The 27,925-nt window shown below is 35.0% G+C and overlaps 2 protein-coding genes across 5 annotated transcripts in view; one reads left to right on the top strand and one right to left on the bottom strand.

Annotated features, from left to right (window-relative positions):
• Positions 1-1,300: 1,300 nt before the first annotated feature.
• On the bottom strand, positions 1,301-21,916 carry LOC123543199 (uncharacterized). The gene is made up of 8 exons (XM_053542800.1): positions 21,785-21,916; positions 15,724-15,976; positions 15,022-15,082; positions 11,077-11,137; positions 9,966-10,043; positions 8,963-9,052; positions 8,445-8,510; positions 1,301-4,148 (listed from the first exon to the last, which is right to left on the bottom strand). Exons 2-8 carry the CDS (start codon positions 15,848-15,850, stop codon positions 3,951-3,953), a joined length of 681 nt encoding a protein of 226 aa, XP_053398775.1. The 5' UTR covers positions 15,851-15,976; positions 21,785-21,916; the 3' UTR covers positions 1,301-3,950.
• LOC123543215 (translation initiation factor IF-2, mitochondrial-like) overlaps positions 21,885-27,925 on the top strand; it is a 29,629-nt gene continuing 23,588 nt past the window's right edge. The window contains exons 1-4 of one of the 4 annotated variants that reach the window (XM_053542771.1): positions 21,885-21,975; positions 22,851-23,022; positions 24,540-24,675; positions 26,446-26,502. In XM_053542771.1, the coding sequence (XP_053398746.1) occupies positions 22,870-23,022; positions 24,540-24,675; positions 26,446-26,502 (346 nt within the window). In that variant the 5' untranslated portion in view covers positions 21,885-21,975; positions 22,851-22,869. The other 3 variants (XM_053542772.1, XM_053542788.1, XM_053542778.1) reach the window with 3 other exon arrangements.

Genomic DNA, 27,925 nt, shown 5'->3' with positions numbered 1-27,925 from the left:
GATCTTCATGAATTTTGGTCAGAATGATTGCCTTGATGAAATCTAGATAAAGTTCAAATATGGGTCAAAAAAAGGTCACTAGGTCAAATCAAGGAAAAACCTTGTGTATGCAATAGGGGCTGCATTTTACAACAGATCTTCATGAAATTTGATCAGAATGTTTGTTTGGGTGAAATCAAGGACGAGTTTGAATATAGGTCATCTGGGGTCAAAAACTAGGTCACCTGGTCAAATTAAAGAAAAACCTTGTGTACACAACAAGGGTTGCATTTTACCCTGGATATTCATAAAAAATATTCATAAATTCAGAATAATTGCCTTGATGAAATCTAGGCCAAGTTCAAATATGGGTCATCTGGGAAACATGTTTACACTGTTATGATGTGTTTCTCAGGTGAGTGATTTAGGGCTATCTTGTTTAATGTAAGCAGGTGTCTCAGTACCCACTAATGGATATGGACTGAAACTTCACAAACGTTTTCACTGTGATGATCTGACATGTACTGAACAGGTTCCATAATGCTACTTTGCATTTTTACAAAATTATGCCCCTTTTTCGACTTAACAATTTTTGGTTTAGTCTTGTATGTAAGTTGGCAGCTAATTTTTTTTGCACTCTACACACCATCTCTGCACTTTCAAGCCCAATTTGTGAAACTTACTTTTCATCTTCTGACCCATTTTACTCAGCTTATTGTTTCTTCTGACCCAGTTAAGCTTATTGTTTCATCATCACCTACCTGTAAGCCAAGTTTGAAATTGATACTCTCACTGGCATTAAAGTCATTTTGTGGACACATAATGCTAAAGATAGCTCAATCAGAGCTCATGATAGGCTGAGAATTTAGGGAGAAGTAACTTAGATTATGGAGAAGTGGAGAGACATCTGAAAGAGGTGGTAGGGAGAAGTAACCTAGACTATGGAGAAGTGGAGAAGTGGGGCTTACCCTGGTTAAGCATGTGCTTCAGCCAAAAAATAGAAACTTAAAATCTGATCAAAGCATTTTTTATCTCTGTTAAGTGATTTCTGACCTATTCCAATATATGTGTCAGGACATGAGATTTAGGGCCCAAATGCGATTTTGGTCGAAAATGGGATTTTTTCCCCAGCTAATCTGACAGATTGTCATGTTCCAAGTAAACATTTGCTATCTGACAACAGAAATATTATTTTTAAAAGCATCTAAACCATAAATAGAAGCAAACGGTCATTTTGGCTTCACTGTAGGCAGGGTCCTTAAACACATTTTCAGTTATCTTTAATAGTATTACAACAGAAATACAAAACATTCAGACAAAGAACTGTTTTATTATTTATTATGAAAATAATATAATTGTAAATTGCACAGCAGCATCTTATTTGGATATATAAGAAATTACAAAATGGAATGTCAGAAAAATCACAGACAAAGCAAAACAGAAAAAAGTACTAACAAATCTCTAACAAACAACAAACAAATTGTTAACATAAACTTCATACAAATTCTTCAGTAACTGAAACTTAATCTGTTGCCACAATTATTTCAAGTATCCACAAATGTACCTTGTTTAATAACTGTCATTTTTAGCAGTTCTGGCCAGGTACATTTTGCCTTATTTTACCTGTAAAACAGATGAGGAAACGGCAAATTCATTTTTTTTCATGGTTTTGAATGCACTTCACAAGAGTGACATTTTTGAGAAGGTAAAGAAATACAATGTTAGGGTCGCTTGGCAGAAAACAAAATGTGCTAAAATGCCTATGGTATTACATTATCAAATAAAGATTTTTTTGAATATCTGTAAACCTTCTGTTTTACATTATTTTCATTTACGTTGATCAACACTGGTTAACAAGAATCAAACAAAATCTAAAATAAGTCAAAACATTAAATGCTATCATCAGTTGAAACAACAACGAAACAATTCCACTCAGACTTTAAATAAAGTTACAAGACAACAAAGTTTGTCAAAAAGTTGTCAGGTAACTTTACTCTCATACTCCAGTGAAATGCAAGATGTGTAAGGCATTACTTATGTCAAACTGAATAATATGCATATATATGTTACATTTCTGTGTACCATTTTACACAATGAATATATAGGTAAGTTATAGAAGAAAATATAGTTACATGTATTTACAGACAGCACCAACTTAATGAGACTGTTTTATAGACCTTGGTCTTTAACCTTTACCCTGCTAAATTTCTTATATGGACTGGTCTATCATTCAAATTGGGCATTATCATTTATTATTCAAAGGAATGTTCACATAAAATTTATAGACTGAATAGTGAACAGTACAGACCATGTCATCAGCCTAGGCTGATCTTGGTCTGCACTGGTCGCAAAAACTGAATCTCTTGCAGCCAGCAGGCTCACGGTTAACATAAAATTCTATTATAATTTTTCCTAGATTTCAGATTTGTGACCTTTCCAGGTAAAGAATATTACTGCAGCTTCTGATATTGGTGTAAATTATACAACAGAATGTTCAATAGCCTTTGTCTTCAAATTAAAATCTAATATTTAATTTATCAAAAAGTCCAATCGAACATTTTGTTTTTACTGTACAGGACTCAAAAACTTAAGTACAACTGACCTAGGGAGACTTAAAATATCATTTTATTTAGATTTCATTTCAGTTCTAAGACTGTGTAACCTTTTCACTTCTGAACATAATGTAAATATGAATTCCAATATTAGTGCAAATTATATAGTAGATTGTTCAACTGCCTATGTCTACTTATCTTAACGACAGATACAAAATTTATCCCTCTTTGCATACTGTAAACCTAGAAATGTTTGCAATGGCAATAGTACACATTTAAAAAGTTCAAAATCATTTCCAGGTTTACACATATGTATAAGTTAAATTCATGTTATATAACATGATAACATGGGAGCATACAAAGTTACAATGTCTGGATTTTCTCAATATTTACACACTTCAAACATATTAACATATTTCATACTACATCCATTATTCCGTGTAAATGCCAAATTAGAAAAATCTTAATGAATCTTGACTAGGATATATCACTTCTATTCTAGGGTCAATTCCTGTTGCTATATCAGCTTTACATCCATAAGCCAAGTACTAGTGCGTAACTTAAAAAAAAATGAAGTATAAAGGATAAAATTCTGCTTATATTAAACTTTTTTTTAATTTAACAGGTTATCAAAAGTCTATAAAAAAATTACATTTTTAACAGAATATAGACTAGCTAAAGGTATGCAGATATAAGATTTTTAACTGCATTCGGGGAAAAAAGTCATAGTATTCTTTTAACATCAATTCTATTTACTTTTAGCATAAATTCAAACAACAACAACAAACCCATCGCTACAAACAACAAACCTCTATGAATTCTGCTCACCTCCTGGTGAACCTTCAATTCATATTGAAGTTGCTAACTTATTTTTTGTAGTGCAAAGTGATTGATGGAATGGAAGCACCTTTGATGCCTTATTTCATAGACAGTAAATGGATATAATAGTATATAAAATATAAAGCTGCTTTAATATCCTGCATTGTTAAAGAGTTATAAAAACATACATCAAAATAAAATAGAAAATCATCAAAAATATACAAGTTACTTGAAAAAATAAACAAACAATTTATCAATTCAATATCCTGTGACACAAATGACTGAAGAGGAGAGCTTGAATAAAATCAACATTTCATGTCAAAGGGTATATAACAGAAGTATGCATAGCTAAGGTAGTCAGACAAATAAATATATATGATTTATAGAAGGCATTTATTTATTACAATTTGGGAAGAAATTTAAAGCTAAAGTAATCGCCACAATATTATAAAATACGTAAATGCATATTTAGAATCATGACTTGAATTCGGACATATGTCTAGAAATTGACTATTACTTTTATTCTCGTATCTGTCAAGTTCCTATCTCTGAACTGCTCAGACTGACTAAACTGACTAACAAAATATTTTCTTGACTGTCTCAAGATATACTGCAGCACCAATTTCCTTGATTCTGATTGGCTGCCTCAGAAGGTTCCTGGTTTAATGTTTCAGTGTGTGATGTATTCTGGGTATCAGTCTGTGCTGGAGTGTCAATCAATATACTGGTGTTCTCTTTTTCTGGTTCCCCCTCTTGTTCAACAACATTCAAAATGTCTCGACACATGTCACGAAAAGGCTGAAAACATAATTATATGATATAACAATGACAAAGTAAGGATTATCTATAGATCATGGATTTATGGGTATAGAGGTGTCACATAACGGTTAGAATTTTTCACGTGTTGAATGGATGTGTAAGTTTACTTTTAGACATATGCACTATTACTAAATAAACACAAAAAACTTTCTTTAAACAATGACTGTTTGTTGGAAGAAACATGAATTTCTACACCATGGTTTTACATGAATTTCTACATCATGGTTTTTGATGTAACAAGAGCATGTAGAACATGAAATGCCCCCCTTGATGCATTTAGTAATTGCATAAGGAACAGAAATTATTTGGTCACTGTACATGAAAGTTCTACTGGTGGTCATGATCAGCCTCCCTATTAGGTTTCTTGATCCTAAGCCCAAGCATTCTAAAGTTATTGTCCTGAAACGGTTTAACTATTCTGGGTTACTTTGACCTTGACCTTTGAACTACTGACCTCTAAATCAATAGAGGTCATCTGCTGGTCCTCCCTATCAAGTTTCGTGATCCTAGGCCCAAGCATTCTCAAGTTATTGTCTGGGAATGGTTTAACTGTTCCTGGTCACTTTGACCTTAACCTTTGACCTACTGACCTCAAAATCAATAGGGGTCATCTGCTAGTCATGACCAACCTCCCTATCAATTTTCATGATCCTAGACCCAAGCATTCTTGAGTTATCATCCGGAAATTGTTTAACTGTTTCAGGTCGCTGTGAACTTGACCTGTAACCTACTGATCTAAAAATCAATAGGGGTCATCTGCAGGTCATGACCAATCTCCCTATCAAGTTTCATGATCCTATGCGCAAGCATTCTTGAGTTATCATCCCGAAACCGTTTAACTGTTCCGAGTCACTGTGACCTTGATTTTTGACCAGATCAACCTCCCTATTAACTTTCATGATCCTAGGCCCAAGCATTCTTGAGTTATCATCCGGAAACCGTTTAACTGTTCCAGGTCACTGTGACCTTGACCTTTGACCTCCTGACCTCAAAATCAATAGGGGTCATCTGCTGGTCATGACCAACCTCCCTATCAACATTTATGATCCTAGGCTCAAGCGTTCTTGAGTTATCATCCGAAAACCAATTGGTCTACATACCGACAGACTGACCGACATCTGTAAAACAATATACCCCTCCTTCTTCGAAGGGGGGCATAATAAATCTTCAGGTTTAGATAATTATCCCTTTTACTGAAACTGAAACTGAATATTTTGATTAAACACCTGTTTTTACACAATGATTAATGGCGTTGTACATGATAATGATAATAATAGTTACTATAACAATATTAATAATGACAATAATAATAATAACAGCCTTATTGTAACAAACAGTCCTGATCACACCCCTCTCCTTGAGTTCATTTTACCCCTATTGCCAATACCAATGCTTAAAGCATCTGGTGCGCCCAGAAGGGCTGCATATACAGGTTCAAACCCCTCAGTTAATGGCGCCATCATATACTATTTAAGAAAGAAATACTACATACTTCCCTTCCCATAGAGCCTTACCAACAAGTGTGTTTATTAAACAAACCTTGGAGATATAAATGTTGAAATGTAAAACCTTTTACAAAAATGTTGAGATCTATCACCTGCTGTTTTCGCGTGATAAACAGTTATCAAAAATTCAAAACAATGCCAAGAAATCTCTGAAATACAGTCTTACGAATTTTTTTGAATGTGTGAAGTGATTTACTTTTGCTTAGTTCTAACGGCAGTTCATTCCAAAGTTTTGGACCAATAGTACAGAAACTTCTATCATTGAATGTTTTGCAATTGTTGTATGGAACAACTAACGACATTCAGAATTTTCAGACGATCTCAAACCTTGTCTACAAGGAATATACTCTGTAAGCAATTCTGTTAAGTACAGAGGTGTTCTGCCAGTGTGACAGCTATACATGAAAGAGAGTATCTTGAACTCAATTCTTGCTTTCACCGGCAATCAATGTAAGTGGTATAATGCTTGTTTAGAACTGTCAAATTTTAACAAGAGGGTCATGATGACCCTAAATCGCTCACCTGGGTAATATGAGCCACATGTTTCAATGGCAAACTGATGCTAAAATATTAGAAAGTAGGTCAGTAGGTCATTAATGGTAACTGAAAGTCAGTTTTAAGATCGGTATGCAAAACTGTACATGACATCCAAATTTCAAGGCTGTATCTCAAAAAACAAGGAAGGAGGTCAGTAGGTCAACGTCACAGTAAGGTGACACTTAATCACTTGGGTACATCAGGTAAATATGATTAAACAGTCTAGGAAATATGATCTGATAATTTTTGAAGTATTTTTTCCTATATAACTCATTTAACAAGTGACCACCAGGGCGGGGCCTCTTTTCATCCTTGGGGCATAATTTGAACAATCCTGTTACAGGTCCACTAGGAAATAATACATACCAAATATCAAAGTCCTAGGCCTTGAACTTTCAGACAAGAAGATTTTTTCCCCCTACATAAGTCTATGTTAAACTTGGGACCCCTGCAGCAGGGCCTCTTTTCACCCCATGGTAATTATTTGCACAATTTTGGTAGAGGACAACAAGGCAATGCTACACACCACATATCAAAAGCCAAACCCTCGCAGTTTCAGACAAGAAGATTTTTAAAAAAATTTTCCCTAAGTAAAACTTGGGATCCCCAATATGGGGTCTCTTTTCATCCCAGGGGCACAATTTGAACAATCTTCATAGAGGACCACAAGGTAATGCTACATACAAAATATCAAAGGCCTAGGTTTTGTAGTTTCAGACAAGAAGATTTTTAAAGTATTTTCCTAAACAAGTCTATGTAAAACTTGAGGCACCCCGGGGCGGGGCCTCTTTTCACCTCAAGGTAATAATTTATATATTTCTGGTAAAGGACCACAAGGCAATGCTACATACCAAATACCAAAGGTCTAGGTCTTGTTGTTTTAGACAAGAAGATTTTTAAAGTTTTTCCTATATAAGTCTATGTAAAACTTGTGACCGCCACCGGGGTGCGTCCTCTTTTCACCCCAGGGGCACAATTTGTACAATCTTGATAGAGGACCATAAGATGATGTCACATTCCAAATATCGAGGCTCTATGTCTTGCTGTTTTGGACAAGAAGATTTTTCCTTTCGGTTGCCATGGCAACCAGAGTTCTGCATGGAATTAATTTCTTTGAACAATCTTTAAAGGGGACCACCCAAGGATAATTCCTGTGAAGTTTTGTGTAATTCTGCCAAGTGGTTTTCAAGAAGAAGACTTTTTAGAAAATGTTGACGGACACATGACACATGATGGACGACGCACGACGGACATTGAACAGTCACAAAAGCTCACCTTGAGCCTTTGGCTCAGGTGAGCTAAAAACAACAAATAACACCAGACGAACAAAGAGTGATGATTTAAACCAAATCTGACTGGTTTACTTTTGGCTTTAATTAAAACTGGCACTGGCAGATACCATAAATCTTTAAAACACCTGAGAAACAAGATGTACTATGTGATCACTTCCACTAAAATCATTTTTTATTTTGAGCAGCTCTTATCCAATGTTCACCAAACTTGCTATAATGTTTATGGGTATAATATCTCTGCCAAGTTCGATAATCAACTGGATTGTTCTAGAGGCTCTGGAGTCATGGCCCTTGAAGTACTAAAGATTGACAAAACTGTCTAACTGGAGTATTTCTTATCCAGTGTTTACCAAACTTGGTCATAATGTTTATTGGTATAATATCTCGGCCAAGTGATATAACCAGTCAAATTCTCACAGAGGCTCCGGTTATGGCCTTTGAATTACAAAAAAACATAAAAAATTGACAGTGTCCACACTCTGACTTATTCTTATCTGATGATAAGGCCCATGAATGAGAAAACTCACAATAGTTCTGCTATATTAGCAGAGTATCTTACAGTCAAAAAGTAATTTGCTGTGATAGGCATTATATTGTGATTTGCTGTGATAGGCATTATATTGTGATTTGCTGTGATAGGCATTATTTTGTGATTTGCTGTGATAGGTATTGTGATTTGCTGTGATAGGCATTATATTGTGACAACTTGTCACTCTTCTTATGACTTGCCTAATTTTGCTTAATGATATATTTTTAATGAGTTTTCACATATTCAGGCAAACTGTAATGGAAGTCTTACTATTTTCTATTTTCAGTACTTCATTGTGCTGGAAAGTTTTTCATATCATTAGAAACCTCTTAACGACTGTTGCATTTCACTGGAACAGGATCTGTGATAAGTTATTCATAAAACGAAATACTGTAATCTTTTTATTTCTTACCTTATCTACATTGTTCTTATTTTTGGCACTGACTTCAAAGAAATTGATGTCATTGTCATCAGCAAACTGAAATAAATTAATGAAAACAATGATCTTATTGCACTAAATGACAACTGCTGAACTTTTCTCCAGCACTCTATGGTAAAAATCATTAAAAACTTCTGAATGACCTGGTCAAAGCCAGTAAAAAAAAACAACAACAAAAACACCTTGACTTCAGGATACTTTTTTCAAAACCAGTTTCATTAAAATTTCTCTACTCTAATATTATACAGCCTTTGAGACCAATATTTGATTTAGTTGAATTCTATGTCTCTTACATCAAGCTTGATACCCTATATCAAATAGATACTATAGAGAAATCTTGGACAACAGTACCGGTAGATACTGCCTTTCTTAATAGTTCACAAAAAAATATGAAAAGAATGTGGAAAGTTTAAAATAAAATAAATATCTTTAAAATAGGAGTTGAACAATAATTAAGAGCATTTTACAAAGTATTTTTGATATTTGCTTACTGTTTGGGCTTCTATAAAAGGCACCTGTCTTACATCTAACTTATCACTTTTGTTACCTATCAATGTTACCACAACATTTTCCTTGCAAAACTGAAATGTAAAGAAAAAAGCGTTTCTTAAAATCAGTATTCAAGTATTAAGCCTTATCATATACATGTACATGACTAGAGACTCCATTATTCATTAAAACTATGATAGTTTTTGTAAATGCGGCAATGTTTCATCAAATAATAATACATGCAAAGTAGAGCTATGAAACCTGTGCAGTACATGTCAGATTATCATAGTGAATTCAATCCATTCCCACAAATGGTTACTGAGATACCAGTTTACATGCAAAAACTTAACCAAACTGGGATGCCGATGCCGACATACATGTGCATCCAAAAACTCTACATGTTCTTCAGCAGTAAAAGTTAAAATAATGAAACTAAGACATAAAGAAGAGCTGTCAGAGGTCAAGAACACTCGGCAATTCAAAAGCTTTGTTTGCAGTAAAATAGTTGACATAAATAAAAGAGAGACATATTAAAACAAGTACAAAGAAGACAATTTTGAGTAACAAAACATCCTCTCTTATGATGCTAAACAACAGATTACCTCAAATTTCCCATAAAATTTCTAAATTAAAGAGGGCATAACTCTGCCAGAATGCAAAGTAAGAGTTATGATATCTATGCACTGCATGTGAAATCATCAAAAATGAACAAGTGTTTGAAGATTCCATCCAATCCCATCAGTGCTTACTGAGATCATTATTTGCTTACATAAAAAGCTTAACCAAACGGGAATGTGGAAGTTGACAAACAGGTAAGTGCAATAGCTCTACCTATTCTTTAATTGGTAGGTTACTTAATATTTGTGCAGAGAAGTAAGTTGCAATTTCGTGATCACTTCCAGGGATACTGTTGATTTCATGTTTAGTAGTTCTATTGTTTGCTTGCAAAAGTTGGAGCTGTCTAAGAAAATTCATCCTCTATTGCAAATTACATAATCTACATACCTGTTTAACATGTTCTAGCCATTTTGGTATTGCTTCATAAGATTTTCTACTGCATATATCAAACACCAACAAAATACCCTGCAATAGAGAACATTACATTAACTCCTGCATATATCAAACACCAACAAAATACCCTGCAATAGAAAATATTACATTTACTCCTTTAAATTTAAACATATTATCAAACATACTGAAATGTCCCATGCGACAAAATATTCCAACATGTGTAAAATATCACATTACAAGATATTTCTTGTTTTAGTGTAAGATCAAGAGTTATCACATGTTTGACATTGTGGGAGTGAAAGGAAGCCATTACATAAATTTAATAATACATATGCTTGGTGTAATAACATTTGGACACTGATGCTGTTTCAAGCACCGAAGACCTTGATTCAATTGACTTTGTCTATGATAGGTACATGTCAAGCCTTTAAGGAAGAAGGAATTTTGATGTTTCAGCAGGAAAAACTACATTTTATTGTTTAGTTCAGCTCCCTTCATTAATTCAAAATGAAAAGACACTTTTGTAGTGTCTGGTATATATTTCACCTAAGGAATACCAAAATGATATATTTTCAAGAGAATACGATATCTGGTGTTCAAGAATAACATTTATAGACGATAGCTGTTTGCTTCAGTGTAAGATCAAATATATTTCACTTAAAGAAACACAAAATGCAACATTTTGTTCTAGTTTAAAAGCAGTTTTATACAGAGAAAAATACAGTTGATAGTTTAAACTGTGAAAATACCAGATATATTTCACTCCAAAATTTAATAATCCACTGAAAAACATGTATTAGATGTTGATCTTACATGTAAACAAATTAATTTTTCTTTTTTGCAAGTCTTTTCAATGGCTAAATCTAGCTTTCATCAATTTTTTCCTTCTGTATCAGTGAAAAATGTACAAAACACTAAATCTTTGTCTTTTACAATTCTCATTAGAATTTTGAATTCAGTGAGATAAACAGAAGAGTCATACACTAAGGCTGGGAACTGTCACAATAATTTAACAATAACATTATCTGTGATCTAAATATATGAACTATAACATTATATAAAACTATTACAGTCATATCAACTTATGAATACATCAATAACAAACCTGTGCTCTTCTGTAAAACTGTTTTGTGATAGCTTCAAATCTTTCTTGACCTGCTGTATCCCTGTTGTTACAAAACAATAACATGCCATGTTTATAACGAGTTTCTTTTTCAGCTATAGGTTACAATCACTGCAACAAGTATTATATACTTAATATAATGTAAAACACCCATATGATATTTTGGCAATATCTTAACAAACTACTAACAATACACTCATGTATAAAACTTCTCAAATAGCTGCCATCTATCAAAGGGAGTGTTGAAAGTTTCATTAAATGCATTTACAGTTTGTTTGTTTGTTTTGGGTTTTTAACGCCGTTTTTCAACAGTATTTCAGTCATGTAACGGCGGGCAGTTAACCTAACCAGTGTTCCTGGATTCTGTACCAGTACAAACCTGTTCTCCGCAAGTAACTGCCAACTTCCCCACATGAATCAGAGGTGGAGGACTAATGATTTCAGACACAATGTCGTTTATCAAATAATCACGGAGAACACGCACCCCCCGCCCCCACCCCTGAGGATGGAACCACGATCCGTAGACCCATGCTCTTACCTACTGAGCTAAGTGGGCAGGCTATTTTACAGACACAATGAAAAACCTCATGCTACTGTAATATTTTGCAAGATATCTTCTTAGTTTAATTTCCGACACTGGGGACCTGACCATAGCTCAATCCCATGCCAACCAAACCGAGTCAAAAAATAACATGCTAAAATCTGTAACCATTTCGACTGTAAAATGAACTGAGCACAGGTCTTGATCATAAAACAACTTTGTTATAATTTCAACATATTTTTAAAAAATTCTGTCAATGCTCTTTTAACTGATCGTACTTGTATCTGAGTGTCTGTATTTTTTCAATAACCACTTTTGGCTTATTAATCTTTCATGTAAACAATTATATAATTTACTTTAAATCTGCTGGTTTAAAGCTGAACAAGCAAATTCAGTGAATTTATTTCCCCCGCTTGTTTTGTGAATGAGGGGACTATATTTTCAAATACTTAACAATTAAAGGGCAATAACTCTGCATTTACTCAAGAGATCCTGATGAAATCTGAGCATTTACCACCACTCTATAGTAACCTGTATTTGTATTAAGTTTTATGAAAATCAAACAATGGGTTACTATGTTTTGTGGGAATTTATGATTTATAAACAATTAAAGGGCAATAACTTTGCAGTTACTGAAAAGGTACTGATGAAAATTATGCATGTACCAGTGCCCTGTAGTGACCTACATTTGTGTAAATTTTCATGAAGATCTATCAATAGGTTACTCAGGATACAGTAGAAAAACACATTTTTTTATCAAATCAAGGGGAAAAACTCTGCTTTTACTGGGTCAAGGTGAACAAGAGCTCATCGAACACGAAATGCCCCCCCTTGATGCATTCAGTAATTGCACATGGAACAGAAATTATATGCTCACTGTAAACAAAAGTTCTACCATTCTGGTTTAATCTGACCTTGACCTTTAACCTATTAACCTAACAAGAGATTACAGATTGATCTTGGCGTCAAATTTCATTTAGGTACAAAACAATGTGTATGTGGTCCAAATTTGAAAGCGGTGGCTTGAGAAATGTGAAAGCAGGTCACTAGATCAATTTCAAGGTAAAGTTCATTTCGGTAAACAGAACTATGCATGTGCTTCGAATCTGGAGGCTGTAGCTTGAGAAATGTGAAAGTAGGTAATAGATAAAAATCAATGTCAAATTTCAATTCAGAACACAAACATATGCAAGCAATTCAAATTTGAAGCCTGTACCTTCAAAAATGTGAAAATAGGTCACAATGTCAATCTCAAGATCAAAGTTCATTTCGGTTCACAAAACTATGCATGTGGTTCAAATTTGAAGGCTGTAGCTTGAGAAATGTGAAAGTAGGTCACTAGGTCAAAATCAAGGTCAAATTTTATTTCGGAACACAAAACTATGCAAGTGGTCCAAATCTGAAGCCTGTATCTTCAGAAATATGAAAGTAGGTCACTAGGTCAATGTCAAGATCAAAGTTCATTTCAGTACACAAAAGTATGCTTGTGGTTCAAATTTGAAGGCTGTAGCTTGAGAAATGTGTAAGTAGGTCACTAGGTCAAAATCAAGGTCAAATCTTATTTTGGAACAAAAAACTATGCATGTGGTCCAAATTTGACGCCTGTACCTTCAAAAATGTGAAAGTAGGTCACTAGGTCAATAACAAGGTCAAAGTTTTTTTTCAGTACACAAACCTATGCATGTGGTCCAAATTTGAAGGCTGTAGGTACAGAAATGTGAAAGTAGGTCACTAGGTCAAGATCAAGGTCAACTCATGTCAAGGTTCATCTTGCCACTTAAAACTATACATGTGGTCCAAATTTGAATGATGTAAGTTATGGACATGAAGATTCTAAGTTTTTCCCTATATAAGTCTATATGAACCATTTGACCTCTGAGGCAGGGCCATATTTGACCCGAGAGGGATAACTTGAACAACCTTGGTAGAGAACCACTAAATGATGCTACATTACAAAATACCAAAGCCATAGACTTTGTGGTTTGGACAAGAAGATTTTCAAGGTTTTTCCCTATATAAGTATATGTAAACCATGTGACCCCCAGGGTGGAGCCATATTTGACCCTAGGGGAATAATTTGAATAATCTTAGTAGAGGATCACTAGATGATGTCATATACAAAATATCAAAGCCCTAGGACCTGTGGTTTTGGACAAGAGGTTTTTCAAAGTTTTTTCCTATATAAGTCTATATAAACCATGTGACCCTAGGGGTGGGGCCATATTTGACCCCAGGAAAATAATCTGAACAATCTTGGTAGAGGACCACTAGATTTTGCTACATACCAAATATCAAAGCCCTAGGCCCTATGGTTTTGGACAAGAAGATCAGAAACCATTTAACTGTTCCTGGCCAATGTGACCTTGACCTTTAACCTAATGACCTCAAAATCAATAGGGGTCATCTGCTGGTCATGGCCAACCTAACTATCAATTTTCCTGACACTAGGCCCAAGCGTTCTTGAGTTATTGCCTGGAAACCATTTTACTGTTCCTGGTCACTGTGACCTTGACCTTTGACATACTGACCTCAAAATCAATAGGGATCATCTGCTGGTCATGACCAACCTCCCTATCAACTTTCGTGACCCTAGGCCTAAGCTTTCTTGAGTTATCATCCGGAAACTGTTTTACTCTTCAGGGTCACAGTGACCTTGACCTTTAACATACTGACCTCAAAATCAATAGGGGTCATCTGCGTCATTACCAACCTCCCTATCAACTTTCATGATCCTAGGCCCAAGTGTTCTTGAGTTATCATCCGGAAACCGTTTTACTCTTCAGGTCACTGTGACCTTGACCTTTAACATACTGACCTCAAATCAATAGGGGTCATCTGCTGGTCATTACCAACCTCCCTATCAACTTTCATGATCCTAGGCCCAAGTGTTCTTGAGTTATCATCCAGAAACCGTTTTACTATTCAGGGTCACTGTGACCTTGACCTTTGACATACTGACCTCAAAATCAATAGGGGTCATCTGCTGGTGATGACCAACCTCCCTATCAACTTTCATGATCCTAGGCCCAAGTGTTCTTGAGTTATCATCCGGAAACGGATAGGTCTACATTCCGACCGACCGACAGACCGACCGACCGACATCTGCAAAACAATATACCCCTCCTTTTTCAAAGGGGGGCATAATAAAACTATCAGCAAAAGTCATGTACTAATTAATAAATATATGAGGTTTGGTAATGCTAGCTAAAATAATTTTTGAATGGTAAGAATTTTCATTTTCAGACGGATGAACTCATGCATGGCAGAACAGACAACACAAAATCTATATCCCTCCAACTTCGGCTGGGGATAATAATGAATGTACAACAAAATAATATATACATGTACACGCAATAAAAAACAGAATGGTTACAGCTGGAACATACCAGACTTGCACCTTGACTACCTTTCCATCTAAATCCATGGTCTTCATCTTGAAATCTATACCTGTCAAAATAGCGATTATTTCTTCTCTCTTGAAAATTATCAATAAAACAAAAATGGTGCTACAGATCTTACACTAATCAAGAAAAGAGAACCTAAACACAAACTTTAACCAAGAAATATAAATTTTCTAACAAAATTTGCAGAAAATTTACAAGAGAGAATTATCATCCAACTCATCTAGTGATAATAAACAGCTGTACATGGATTTAAAGCAGTAGCTCTTATGGTATTCAAGAAAAATAGACCTTTAATGTAAACAAAAATCTGAACCAGCAAATACCGCAGTTACAAAGGCCTAAACATTCTGACAAATAGCAAGAGGGAAACTTATGGAGCTTAACCTACCTAACCTACCAAATGATAATACAAAGGTAAGGAATTTCAAACTTATAGTTCTTCATTGCTTTCAACAAAAAGTGGAACTAAACAAAAAACTTTATCATCACAGACAATCAAGAGATAACACAATACCTTGCAAACATAATTAAAAAACATACAAGGTTGAAAATCAACTTGCCCACATTTAAAATTTGTCCTTAATGCAAAATTACAAATGTTAGCAGAAACTCAGAACAGATCAGTGAGTAAAACAGAATCAGCTAAAACTCCTTGTTTTCTAAAATTATAAAAATCTGATATACCTATAGTAGAAATATGAGATTCCACAAAATCATCAGTTGCAAATCTGCAGAGGAGGCATGTTTTACCAACCCCAGTTTCCCCGATCAGCAACAGTCGAAGTAGATGGTCGTATCTCTTTGATATCATTGTTCTATTTTGTCGTCTGCTTTTCAAATATTCCAATATTCTCAATTCAGGATGTTTTTCATTTTGAACAGTTTGTCTATTTAACTGAATACACAAAAAGTGCTGTTGGATTCACACTGACCATTTCTGAAACAAGAAACAAATCAGTAGTTCTATATTCAGAAGTGTTAATGGATATAGCAATGACTACACAAAATGATTTTTAAATGTTAATGTCTAAAATTTAATGTGTCAAAGTTACAGTCTTAGACATAGTTAATCATAGTGTATGATATTTTATAGCTTATATATTTTGTAAATACTGGTATATACAGAAACATATCATTTATGATACAATGAAGTAAACAGTTTAGCAAAGATAAATCTTACAACAGCCCTTCTATCAATCTACTCCTAACTGATGAAAAGTAACAGCAGATGGGTTCCTGCTTCATTTTTTTTAACTGTTGAATTTGTCGAGAGTTACCATTTGTTTTAATTTTATGCAAATGCTTTTTCTTAAGATTTTCCTTCTTTGTTTGCTTGGAAAAAGGCAGATTTAAGAGCTTCTGTGTGATTAAAAACACCAACAAATGAACTGGCTATAAGAAGTAAGCCGAAAGTCCAAGGTTCGAGTCCAAGTCAAGGCTGCACATTTTTCCTAAGACTGTTACGTTTGAAGGTTCTACCGAGATATTCACCCTTGGAGCTGGGGTGTGCATCTGAATTTGGTTAACAGTCTTAGGAAGACATTGGTCAGGAGTGCCAATGTTTCGCAATAAAAGGGAAGATGTGTAGGTATTCTTGTATCGGGTGGCCTCGGTAGCTCAAGAGGTAGAGCGTTAGCACGGTAAGCCAGAGGTCTCAGGTTGAACATTTTTCCTGAGACTGTTACATTTGCATAATTTTGTAAATTAAAGGCACTGGTTTCCTGATCATATGACAACAAAAGGAGAAAAAAATAGGTATCAGGAAAATAATGTTATATTTCTTAAGAAAGCTTAGATTTAACTTAAGGTAGTTCTGCACGTTTGATAAACCGGAAGTGATGGCGTAACGTCATTTATCCGGAAAACGTAGAATAAAGCCTGGATTCGGCGTACGGAAATGAAAATCATTTTATGAATTAATGACAACCTGTGAGTAAATTTTTTAAAATGACACTGTTACTATATTTCTATAGCCAACATATGACATTAAAACATATGACAAGTTAAATAATTCAAAATAATGTCTCAAAATTAGCATGAAATATTCGGTTCACTTTAATCATGGTCAAATGTCTCAAAAATAAGCACACAAACCTATATATTTTATTTCACCATATTATAGGCAATATGTTTATTTACAACTGTGAGAAGCTTCATCAAAAACTACATTGTAGAAAAATTTCTACTCAGGAAAATGTTATGAAAGTTATGATTTTCCCATAGACTTCCATTATGAAAAATTGCGTGAGGTCAACATTTTTCAAATCAGTCTAGCAAAAAATCAAGCACACGACCGTATCCTTTTTATTTGCTGAATTTTCTAGGTATAGTATGAAGTTTTGAAAAATCGGAGTTTGATCAAATTCTACATTGTAGAAAATTGTTCGATCCAAACGTGCAGAACTACCTTAATTACTATATGACTATATGTTATGGAAACCCATGAGAATAAGTTGTTTTTACGAAGTTTTACAATGAAAATTGAGGAGTGTTAATGCTTTACTCAAGGTAAACTGCCTTAATTAAGCAGTCTGTGAATTTAAGTTTTGAAACTGGTTGCCCGAAACTGTAATTTTGGCTGTTTATCCATGATTGGTATACGAAAGTTTGGTTGTCTAAAAAGAATTCTGGTTGTCCGAATAAAAAATGGTTGTCCTGCTAATTTCACAGTAATGTTGGCAAAAAGCCGTTCAATATGAGTATTGACCAGGCCGGCGGTCAATACTGGTTAAAACCGGTCAATACCGGTCAATACTGGTCGATTCAATACTATGGCCACTCTTGGGTGGTCAATACTGGTTTATTCAACACTTTTACATACCGTAATGATTATTGATCTTGACAGCTAATTTAGTGACTAGATAGACAGGTCTGCAACATCTATTGTATATTGTAAGACATGGTGTCAATTAGGCAATGTGACAATTGCTATCAAAACACAATTAAACCACTTCCATGAAAGGATCCAGGTGTTTTGCAGCGGTTTTTCATTAAATTATTTATACCAATATAAACAAGAGCTGTCGGAGGACAGCAACGCTCGACTATTTAACAGCCTTGTCGCTTGAATGAATAAGAAAGTCGAAAAAGGGGCATAATTTAGTAAAAAAGTAAAATAGGGTTATGGAACCTGCATAGTGCTTATCAGCTCATGACAGTGGACAAGTGTATGAAGTTTCAATCCATTCCCATAAGTGGGTACTGAGATACCAGCTTACATATAAGAATTTAACCCAAAAACTCCTAAGTTCAAAAAGGGGCATAATTTTGTAAAATGCAAAGTTGAGTTATTGACCCTTTGCACTGCATGTCATATCATGACAGTGAACTAGTGTGTGAAGTTTCAATCCTTTCCCATTAGTGGATACTGAGATACCAGCTTACATACAAAAACTTAACCAAAAATTTCTGTGCTGAAAAAGGGGCATAATTTTGTAAAAAAGCAAAATAAAGTTATGGGACCTGCTTTGTGCATGTCAGATCATGACAGTGAACAAGTGTGTGAAGTTTCAATCCATTCCCATTAGTGAGTACTGAGATACCAGCTTACATACAAAACCTTAACCAAAAAATTCTAAGTCGAAAAAGGGGCATAATTTTGTAAAAAAGCAAAATAGAGTTATGGAACCTGTGCAATGTAAGTCAGTTTATCACAGTGAATAAGTGTGTGAAGTTTCAATCCATTCCCACAAGTGGTTGCTGAGATACCAGCTACAACAAAAACTTAACAATCGGACGCGACGCCGAACGGAGGCCGACGCGGACGCGAGCATGGCGTATTCCATACTCTACTATTTTGAATAGTCGAGCTAAAATCATTAGATTTATCATTGTGAATCAAACAGATACAGTTAATAAATACTTTCTAAAATTAGTTCAGCAAAACTATATATCTTTGTGAACTGTCAACAGAAATGTTTAATACCATCATCAATCAGTATTGACCAATCGACACTTTGACAATTTGTTTATTGGTTGCTTTAACTAAATTAATGCCTGCATTTCCATAATCAAGCCCAATGTTCTTAAACACAGTACATTATTTGAATTGTCATAAACTTTGCAAAATATCTAACAGTCAGTATTGACTAATGACAGTATTGACAATTGACAAGTATGACCGTATGACCACTTCAGGAGTATGACAGGCGTTTTACCATTAAAACCGCTGGTAAAACAGGCGTTATTAACCGCCCAACATTGTTTCACAGACTGATACAGAAATAATTATAGCAAAATGTTAACACTATTTATGCACAATGTGCGTTATACGTTGGCGTAATTTAATTTCAAGAACGCAAACCTGAGAAAAGAACTATAATAACTGAATGGTAACTGAAATAATCTTGTTCAGCTGTGTTAGCACGTTATTTTATATCAAAGGGTTTGCCGACTTGACCAATCGTAATCAAATCAACAGACTCTTACTGAAGTATGAAACGGGTGGTACGGTCGGCGCGTAATACACCGAATCAAGTCCTTTTCAACAACACTGTTGAATTACTCAGACTGTCAAATCATAATCTTTCCTTCCCGTAGAAACAAGAGGCAATTGGCCCTAGTCGCTACTGGAAACCATCATAAAGTGTTGTAACTGTTTGACCTAGTGATATTTGATGGAAATAAAATATTTGACCAATTATCTTCAAATTGGAAGAAAATTTATAGTATAAATAAGTATATTCTTTGATTCGACTATGACTAATTTTGGACAGATACAACCCATATCGAACTTGAAATAGCTTTCATCAAGGTTTCATTCTGAAAATTTCATGAAAATTAATGGAAAAATACAGCTTATTCGCTTTACACAGTTTTTCTTTGATTTGACCTGGGACCTAGTTTTTGCACCCAGATGACCCGTTTTCGTACTCGCCTAGAGTCATCAAGTAATCATTCTGACCAATTCTGAATTATGGAAAAATACAGCTCATCGCATACACAGGTTTTCCCTTTGATTTGACTGGGTGACTATTTTGACCCAATGATCTTTCAACTCGCTAAATTTTATCAAGTAATCATTCTGACAAAATTCATCAAGATTATTGAAATCAGCCTCTATCTGATACACAGGTTTTTCTTGATGACCTAGTGACTAGTTTTGACCCGAGAGGGACCATTTTCGACTCGGCTAATTTCATCAAGGTAATCTCTGACATTTTCATGAAGTCTTGAAAATACAGCCTTATGATACAAGCTAAATGTTGACAGACCAACAGCCCGGAATGAGCGATCAGAAAACTACTGAAGCATTGCTAGGTTGAGTAAAGCTATAACATTAAATAAGCACATTATCATTTTAAACAAACAATCTGATAGAAAGTTATCTTATTTCAAAGCGTTTCAACATGATCAATATGAATCAAATCAACAGACATTACACAACGTAATTCATTCATGCCAATGATTTGCGGATTCTCTATTTGCCTTTAAATTGCATTATTTATTTTCATAATCTTTGCGCAAAAGTGTATAAATATTAAATAGTTAAAACATCTTTTGCTATAATATTCCGATTCTAAAATGTAGACAAATATGTGCGCTCTTTCTTGTTGAAAAAAACTTGACTTCACGCACACTTACATGATGTCATTTTAGTGTAGGCATTTAGCAGCACAGCATATTGAATGATAAAATTATATTAGGTATTTGTGTCCCGTATGTAAAAAAGCTACTGGAAAGTTTTACTACAGCTACAGCCAGAGTTTGATTCCCAACCCCGGCATCTTATTTTCTTGATATGACATTTTTTAAGATAGTTTAGAAACAAAAACTCAAATTCTAATGTTCATAACATGACCAAACTTCAATTTTATCTATTAATTTGTAAAATATTGATATAATTTCTTTTTTGAAAGAACACACTCTCCTATATCGTTCGTAGTTAAGAACCTTTCTTACAAAAGGCGAGACTAAAAGTTAAGATCTAGTGTATTAATAATGCGTCACTATAGAAAAACATGTTTTTTTCTAGGCAGTGCAAATAAAATGCATTAAAGTTATCAGGTCATATAAGTGTTATATTGCAGTAAATGATGGAATTGGGTGACAATTTATCTATATTTACAAAATAGTTTACTATGTTATATACTTTCGGTTGACCAGAATTCATTAATTTTGCTTATGTCAGGATGTATTTGACCAATCTGTTAATGGAGACAAATGTGTATTGTCGGACATAGTGAGGGGAAGCCTGGCACACAGCAACACGTGGTGGCTCGGAAGCAGGCCAGGGCTAATGCCTTGCGCTGTGCACAGCCTGAGAAGGAATGAAGACGGAGACAGAGAGTTATGAAATGCTTAAAGGCTTATTTGTGCTAGATGGAATTTAGTTAGCTCTGTCAGTTAGAAGTTATACTATTGGTTATGGAAAATAAACTAGATAGATACAAAACAGTGTCTTAAGTTATTTATCCAGAGGACTTAAGGAGCGGTCACGCTACAATTTTTTTTTGCAAAAATCTGGACGTCAGTGCCTTTAAACTGAAAGTGACATGATAATCCAATATAATGTTGCCTATGTTGTCATAAAAATGTAAGTATTAAAATCAGTATGCAAAGGTGTGACTTCAGTTAGTTAATGTCGGTTTAACGATATCTCTGCCAGGCCAGGCAACTTGGTCATGTCCGAGTACTGGAACAGTTGAACTGAGAATATCTACAACACATACTCTCGAACAAATATAATCATGAAAATTTCTGTGCAGAAACTTTGGTTTAAGTTAGTAAATTCACCTATACTTACAATAAATTAATACTGATTATCTGTCAAAGAAAAACTTTGGAATTTACTTGTTGATTCGTGTTTACGTTTGCCAATCTCACGATGTGCAGAAATAATAGTTGCGAAAAGTAAGTACAATCCAACATGTCTGCGCCCTTGAAGTAGCGATAGATATCCACAACAGATAATAATTACTGTGTATAGTTCTTGAGGTGAATAGTTGAAGTTTTACGTATAGCGATAAAATTCAGGTTCATGATAATGCAACACAAATATATTGGTATTATCTAATCACTATGTTTGTTTGGGTTCGTACTCGATTATTTTCACCTTATTTATTAGTTTATACTAATTTATTTATTCTCGATTGCCAAACAAGTTCTTACAACTTATATTAATGGCTCTCTAGACTCATTCCAGATGGAACTAACCTCTAAGAGCAGAGAGAGAGAGGTAAATTAAAGTGTTTTGGCTGAGGACACTACCACCAAGGCAGTGGCCGGGATCGAACCCAGGACCCTTCGATCTCAAGGTGGACGTGCTACCACTGTGCTACGGTGGCTCTTTATTCATTAAATTATTCATTAAAGCCAAAGACTGAAAGAGCTATAAAGATAAGTAGATCTGCAAGTTGAAATGTTTACAGATTGAATTGCACCAACATCATGTGGGAAGTGAATGAGATCTCGTTAAGCAGGATGATAAAAATTTGTGTCATGAAATACTTTCTATCGGATCATTGATGCATACGTGCGACTACTAGAACTAACAAGTTCCAATACCAGTTTCTTTAAAATGTTTATGGTGTTTTTCTGTTAATTTTATCATATTTTCTACATGGGGATCGAAGGAATGAATTTATGATTGGAAGTCTAAGTCAGTAAGAAGTCAATAGTTGGACCCATTTTGATGCCGGCAGTATCGCCAGTGTAATATACTTTAATAAGCGTCCGTTGATTTGATCACAAGTAATCCAAGCCAGCAAACACTGCAATAAAGTATAGCCTTATAAGGCAGTGATATGAGACTATGCATTTTCTATATTCTGAGCATTATGTATGAGTTTTGAATGATATTTTTTTTTCAGGCAAAAAAATGTTTTCAAGATGAGTGGATTTCTAACTAGAGGATTACTGTCCACGTACCACATATCCAAAGATCCTGTCATACGATGGCTTAGTCTACTGAGAACCCTTCAACACTATTCATCTCAGTCAAATATTGTCACACCATGTCAACATCACAGCAGGCAACTACATGTGAGATTTTGGATATACTGTAGACAGTTTTTTTTTTGGGGGGGGGGGGGGGGGGGTTGTGCCTGACTAAAGGCTGTTCATTTTAATTTTTACAATATCTTAAAAAGTTTTTGAAATATAGGGAGTTCATTGAAAATACAAAATGAGTTTGACTAGGTTATCTGCTTAAAAATACTTAAGTTATAAATTTCTTGTATATTTTTCAGTAATTTTGCTGTATTATTTTGTGAGCTCACCAGAGTACAAGGAGTGTTATTGTGATCACTTGCCATCTGTCAACCAATGTCTAAGGTTCATACATCCGCATTTTTTCAGACAACGTCTCTTCTGAATCTATTTGGTAAAAGTTGATGTAGCTTGACATGAGTGTTTCATAGATGGGACTTTTTAGCATTGTTCAGACAATCCAGTTTTGTTGCTAATTGGTGCTATGCTGTCCAAACTACAAATAGTAAAAGTCTTAAAATGACAATAATCTGCACTCCAATTTTGAAATTATTGCACACATTAGGTTAAAGCCACCAATTGTTTTCCCATAGATCTCCATTGTAATATTATGACATGTGTGGCCTTTCATAAATCAAAACGTGCATATCTTATTGCATTTTTTTCAAGAATTATCTCAGTTTAGTCAAAATAACAAACAATAAATATATAATTATGTGATACAATGTACTTTACTTGAGTATTTTTCATGTGAATAGTATGACCCCCTGTTTACATCATTGACATGATTGGAGAAAAACATGTAACAAAAGTTTTTTTCTTCCACCAAATATAACAAATAGTTTCAAAATGTGTAATCAAATACAGCAAATGCAGAAAAACAGGTTAGATTAAAAAAAGCAACAAAAAAAAACAACTGTCTTCTTGGATTAGTTTACGCAACTGACCAGTCAGAATGAGCTTAGCTTTATCTTGTTCCCAGGTGTATATTTCATTTACCATATGTTCCTTGTACTACTTTGGATTGGTGGTCTCTGACCACAAATGTACCATGTTGAAAACATGTCTGCACAGGGCATGGTCACATATCTTGCTGTTGTTGTTCTTCTTTTTCTTCCAAATACAGGTTAGAAGTCTTGTATAAAACAAAAAGTCTTTAAAATCTTCTTGTCGGAAACTACTGGCCTTAGTTGGAAATAATTTCATACAATGTTTCTTTGGTAGCACTCTACCACCCGTGATTGTTCAGAACAATTTGATTCTCATCAGTCAAAAACTGCTGGTCTGGTTTTACAATAATGCCACTCAAATGTTCCTATGGCAACCCTCTACTAAAGTTTTTCAAATTATTCCAGTTTCTTAAAAAAAGCAAGGGTAAGTTCGCATTTCACTATAGGTTGCTGCTGACCCAATTTCAAAATATAAAAATTAAATCAAAATATGATAGTCAGTTCATTGGGCTTTTTTCTACATATATATATAATTCAATTTATAACTGTTTGGACTGTGAAACTTCAGTGAGCAATCTAGGTATCAAGGGTTATCATGGTGTTCTTGTTTTATACATAAAGGTGGGTAGTGTAAAGCTGAAGACCTTTAAGAAACAACAAAATGAATGGAAGAAAGTGGACAAGAAAGTTAAATGGGCATACCTTAAACCTCACATGACAGTCACAGAGGTGGCAAGGAGACTGAGTGTTCCACTGGGTAAGTTATGACAGTCACAGAGGTGGCAAGGAGACTGAGTGTTCCTCTTGGTAAGTTATGACAGTCACAGAGGTGGCAAGGAGACTGAGTGTTCCTCTTGGTAAGTTATGACAGTCACAGAGGTGGCAAGGAGACTGAGTGTTCCACTGGGTAAGTTATGACACACACAGAGGTACAATGTAGCAAACAGAGTGTTTCACTGGGTAAGTTATTACACACACAGAGGTAGCAAACAGAGCGTTTCACTTGGTTAGTTATTACAGTCACATAGGTGGCAACAGATTTGAGTGTACTACTGGTTAAGTTTTAACAGGCAAAGGTACAAACAGGCTTAGTATTACTTTTGGTAAATTATGACAGTTACAGAGTTGGCAAACAGACTTTTGATACTACATAGACAGCATGTAATTTACATTTCTTTTAAAGAAGTTCTAGAAAATTTGTCAATTCACAAAATCTGTATCAGTATTTTTCATGAATTTTGGTTTTATATTACTTTATAGGTCTTCATGCATGGTAAAAGGGTACTTTAGAATTCAAGTAGTATTCAAAAAGATACACTGAGTTACATTTATTATAGTTGATATGGTGAGAGGTATCAGCTGTAGTTTAGTCAGTGTAATAAAATTTTATGCCTTTGAAGAAGAGTGGGTATATTGTTTTGCTCATTGACTGACAGTCTGACAGTCAGTTTGTCTGAAGACCATTTGTTTTCTGATCAGTAACTAGAGAGTGCTTGGTCTCTCAATGGTTAAATGCCTGTGGTAGGTGGATGACCCTTCTTGTTTTAGGATTCAGTAGGTCAATGGGTGAAGTCAAACAGACTTCAAGGCTGAAAATCGTTTCTGCTTATTAACTCAAGAGTACTTTGCCCATCAGTCCATAAACTTCATTGGATGATTGCAAGTTCATAGTATGATTGGTTGTGGTCAAACAGATGACCCCTGTTGTTTTGGGGGTTGGTAGGTCAAAGATCAAGTCACAGTGATCTTCAGACCAAAAACAATTTGGTCTTCATTTGTTAAACTGCTTGTGGTTAGTACATGATCCTTATTATTTTTTTATGGTCATCTGGTCAAAGGTCAAGATCCAGATGACCTGGAAACGGAAAACAGTTTCCACTTAATAACTAAAGAATGCGCTTCAGCTTGAAATAGACAAACTTAATAGGATATTTCATTGGGGTCATTAGGGAAACCCTATTGTTTTGGTGATTGATGAATCAAAGATTGGGGTCACAATGACCTTGAGACTGAAAACAGATTTTGCTCAATGACTGAAGAACACTTTGACATGGTCATCAGATTTCATAGAGGATGGTTGCCTGTAGTCAGTAGATGACCCTTATTGTTTTAGGATTGATGGGTTAAAAGTCAAGGTCACAGTCATTTCTTAATACTGCTTAATAACAAAAGCATACTTTGACCTACAATTATCAGTTGATGTACAGTCATCAGACATCACAGGATGATTACCTCTAGTCAGTAGATGTGCCTGTCATTGAGAACAGTTTCTGCTCAATAATCGAAGCATACTTTGGCTTTCAATTTTCATAGGATGATTTCCTGTAGTCATTTGATGACCCCCATTGTTTCTGAGGTCATTTGGTCAAAGATCAATGGCACAGCAACCAAAGTAACCTATCTACTCTCCTTTCATATGATTTGTGTTTTACAAACACCTGCTGTTAGCTTTGATTCCATATCATTATTATAATTATTATTATTATCTGTATTATTTGTTTTGTCTATATATAAATATATTTTGTAGATGATGTTCTGGAAAGCTTACAGGTGATTACAGAGGAGAAATATGACCCAGAACAAGGTAAACCTGCTGGCCTTCAGTTGTTTTCGTTTTTTTTTTTTTCAGGGGTGAAATTTTCTTATTAGCTCACCAGAGCCAAAGGCTCAGGGTGAGCTATTAGGATGGGTCACCGTCCGGCGTCCGGCGTCCAAACTTCACAGGAATGTTCCTTGGGTGAAGCTCTACAAAAATTGTTCAAAGAATTGAATTCCATGCAGAACTCTGGTTGCCATGGCAACCGAAAGGAAAAACTTTAAAAATCTTCTTCTCAAAAACCAGAAGCCCTAGAGCTTAGATATTGGGTGTGAAGCATTGCCTAGTGGACCTCTACCAAGTTTGTTCAAATTATGACCCCGGGGTCAAAATTGACCCCGCCCAAGGGGTCCCTTTATTTTACATAGGAAAATCTTAAAAAATTTGCTAAAAATAAACCAGAAGGCCTAGTTGTTAGATATTTGATATGTAACATTGCCTAGTAGACTGCTACAAACTTTGTTCAAATCATGACCCTCTGGGTAAAATTGGCCCCGCCCCAGGGGTTACTTGATCTTAAAAAATCTTCTTCTCAAAAACCAGAAGCCCTAGAGCTTAGATATTTCACATGTCGCATTGCCTAATGGACCTCTACTAAAGTTGTCCAAATCATGACCCCGGGGTCAAAATTGACCCCGCCCCAGGGGTCACTTGATTTTACATAGGAAAATCTTCAAACATTTTCTAAAAATAAACCAGAAGGCCTAGAGCTTTGATATTTCACATGTAGCATTGCCTAGTGGACCTCTACAAAATTTGTTCATATCATGACCCCCGTGGTCAAAATTGACCCCCGCCCCAGGGGTCACTTGATTTTACATAGGAAAATCTTCAAAAATTTTCTTAAAATAAACCAGAAGGCCTAGAGCTTAGATATTTCACATGTAGCATTGCCTAATGGACGTCTACTAAAGTTGTTCAAATCATGACCCCGGGGTCATAATTGACCCCGCCCCAGGGGTCGCTTGATTTTAACATAGGAAAATCTTCAAAAAATTTCTAAAAATAAACCAGAAGGCCTAGAGCTTAGATATTTGACATGTAGCATTGGATAGTGGACCTCTACAAAATTGTTCAAATCATGAACTCCGGGGCCAAAATTTACCTCGCCCCAGGGGTCACTTGATTTTACATACGAAAATCTTCAAAAATTTTCTAAAAATAAACCAGAAGGCCTAGATCTTAAGATTTTGACATGTGGCATTTCCTAGTAGACTTCTACAAAATTTGTTCAAATCATGACCCCCCAGGGTCAAATTGACCCCGCTCCATGGGGTTACTTGATTGTACATAGAAAAATCTTCAAAATTTTCTAAAAAAAAAACCCAGAAGGCCTAGAGCTTAGATATTTGACATGAAGCATTGCCTAGGGGACCTCTACAAAAGTTGTTCAAATCTTGACCCCCCAGGG

Source organism: Mercenaria mercenaria, chromosome 1 (assembly GCF_021730395.1).
Source record: "Mercenaria mercenaria strain notata chromosome 1, MADL_Memer_1, whole genome shotgun sequence".
Taxonomy (NCBI): Eukaryota; Metazoa; Mollusca; class Bivalvia; order Venerida; family Veneridae; genus Mercenaria; species Mercenaria mercenaria.
Note: the sequence above shows the minus strand (reverse complement) of the source record. Positions and strands in the feature narration are given on the sequence as shown.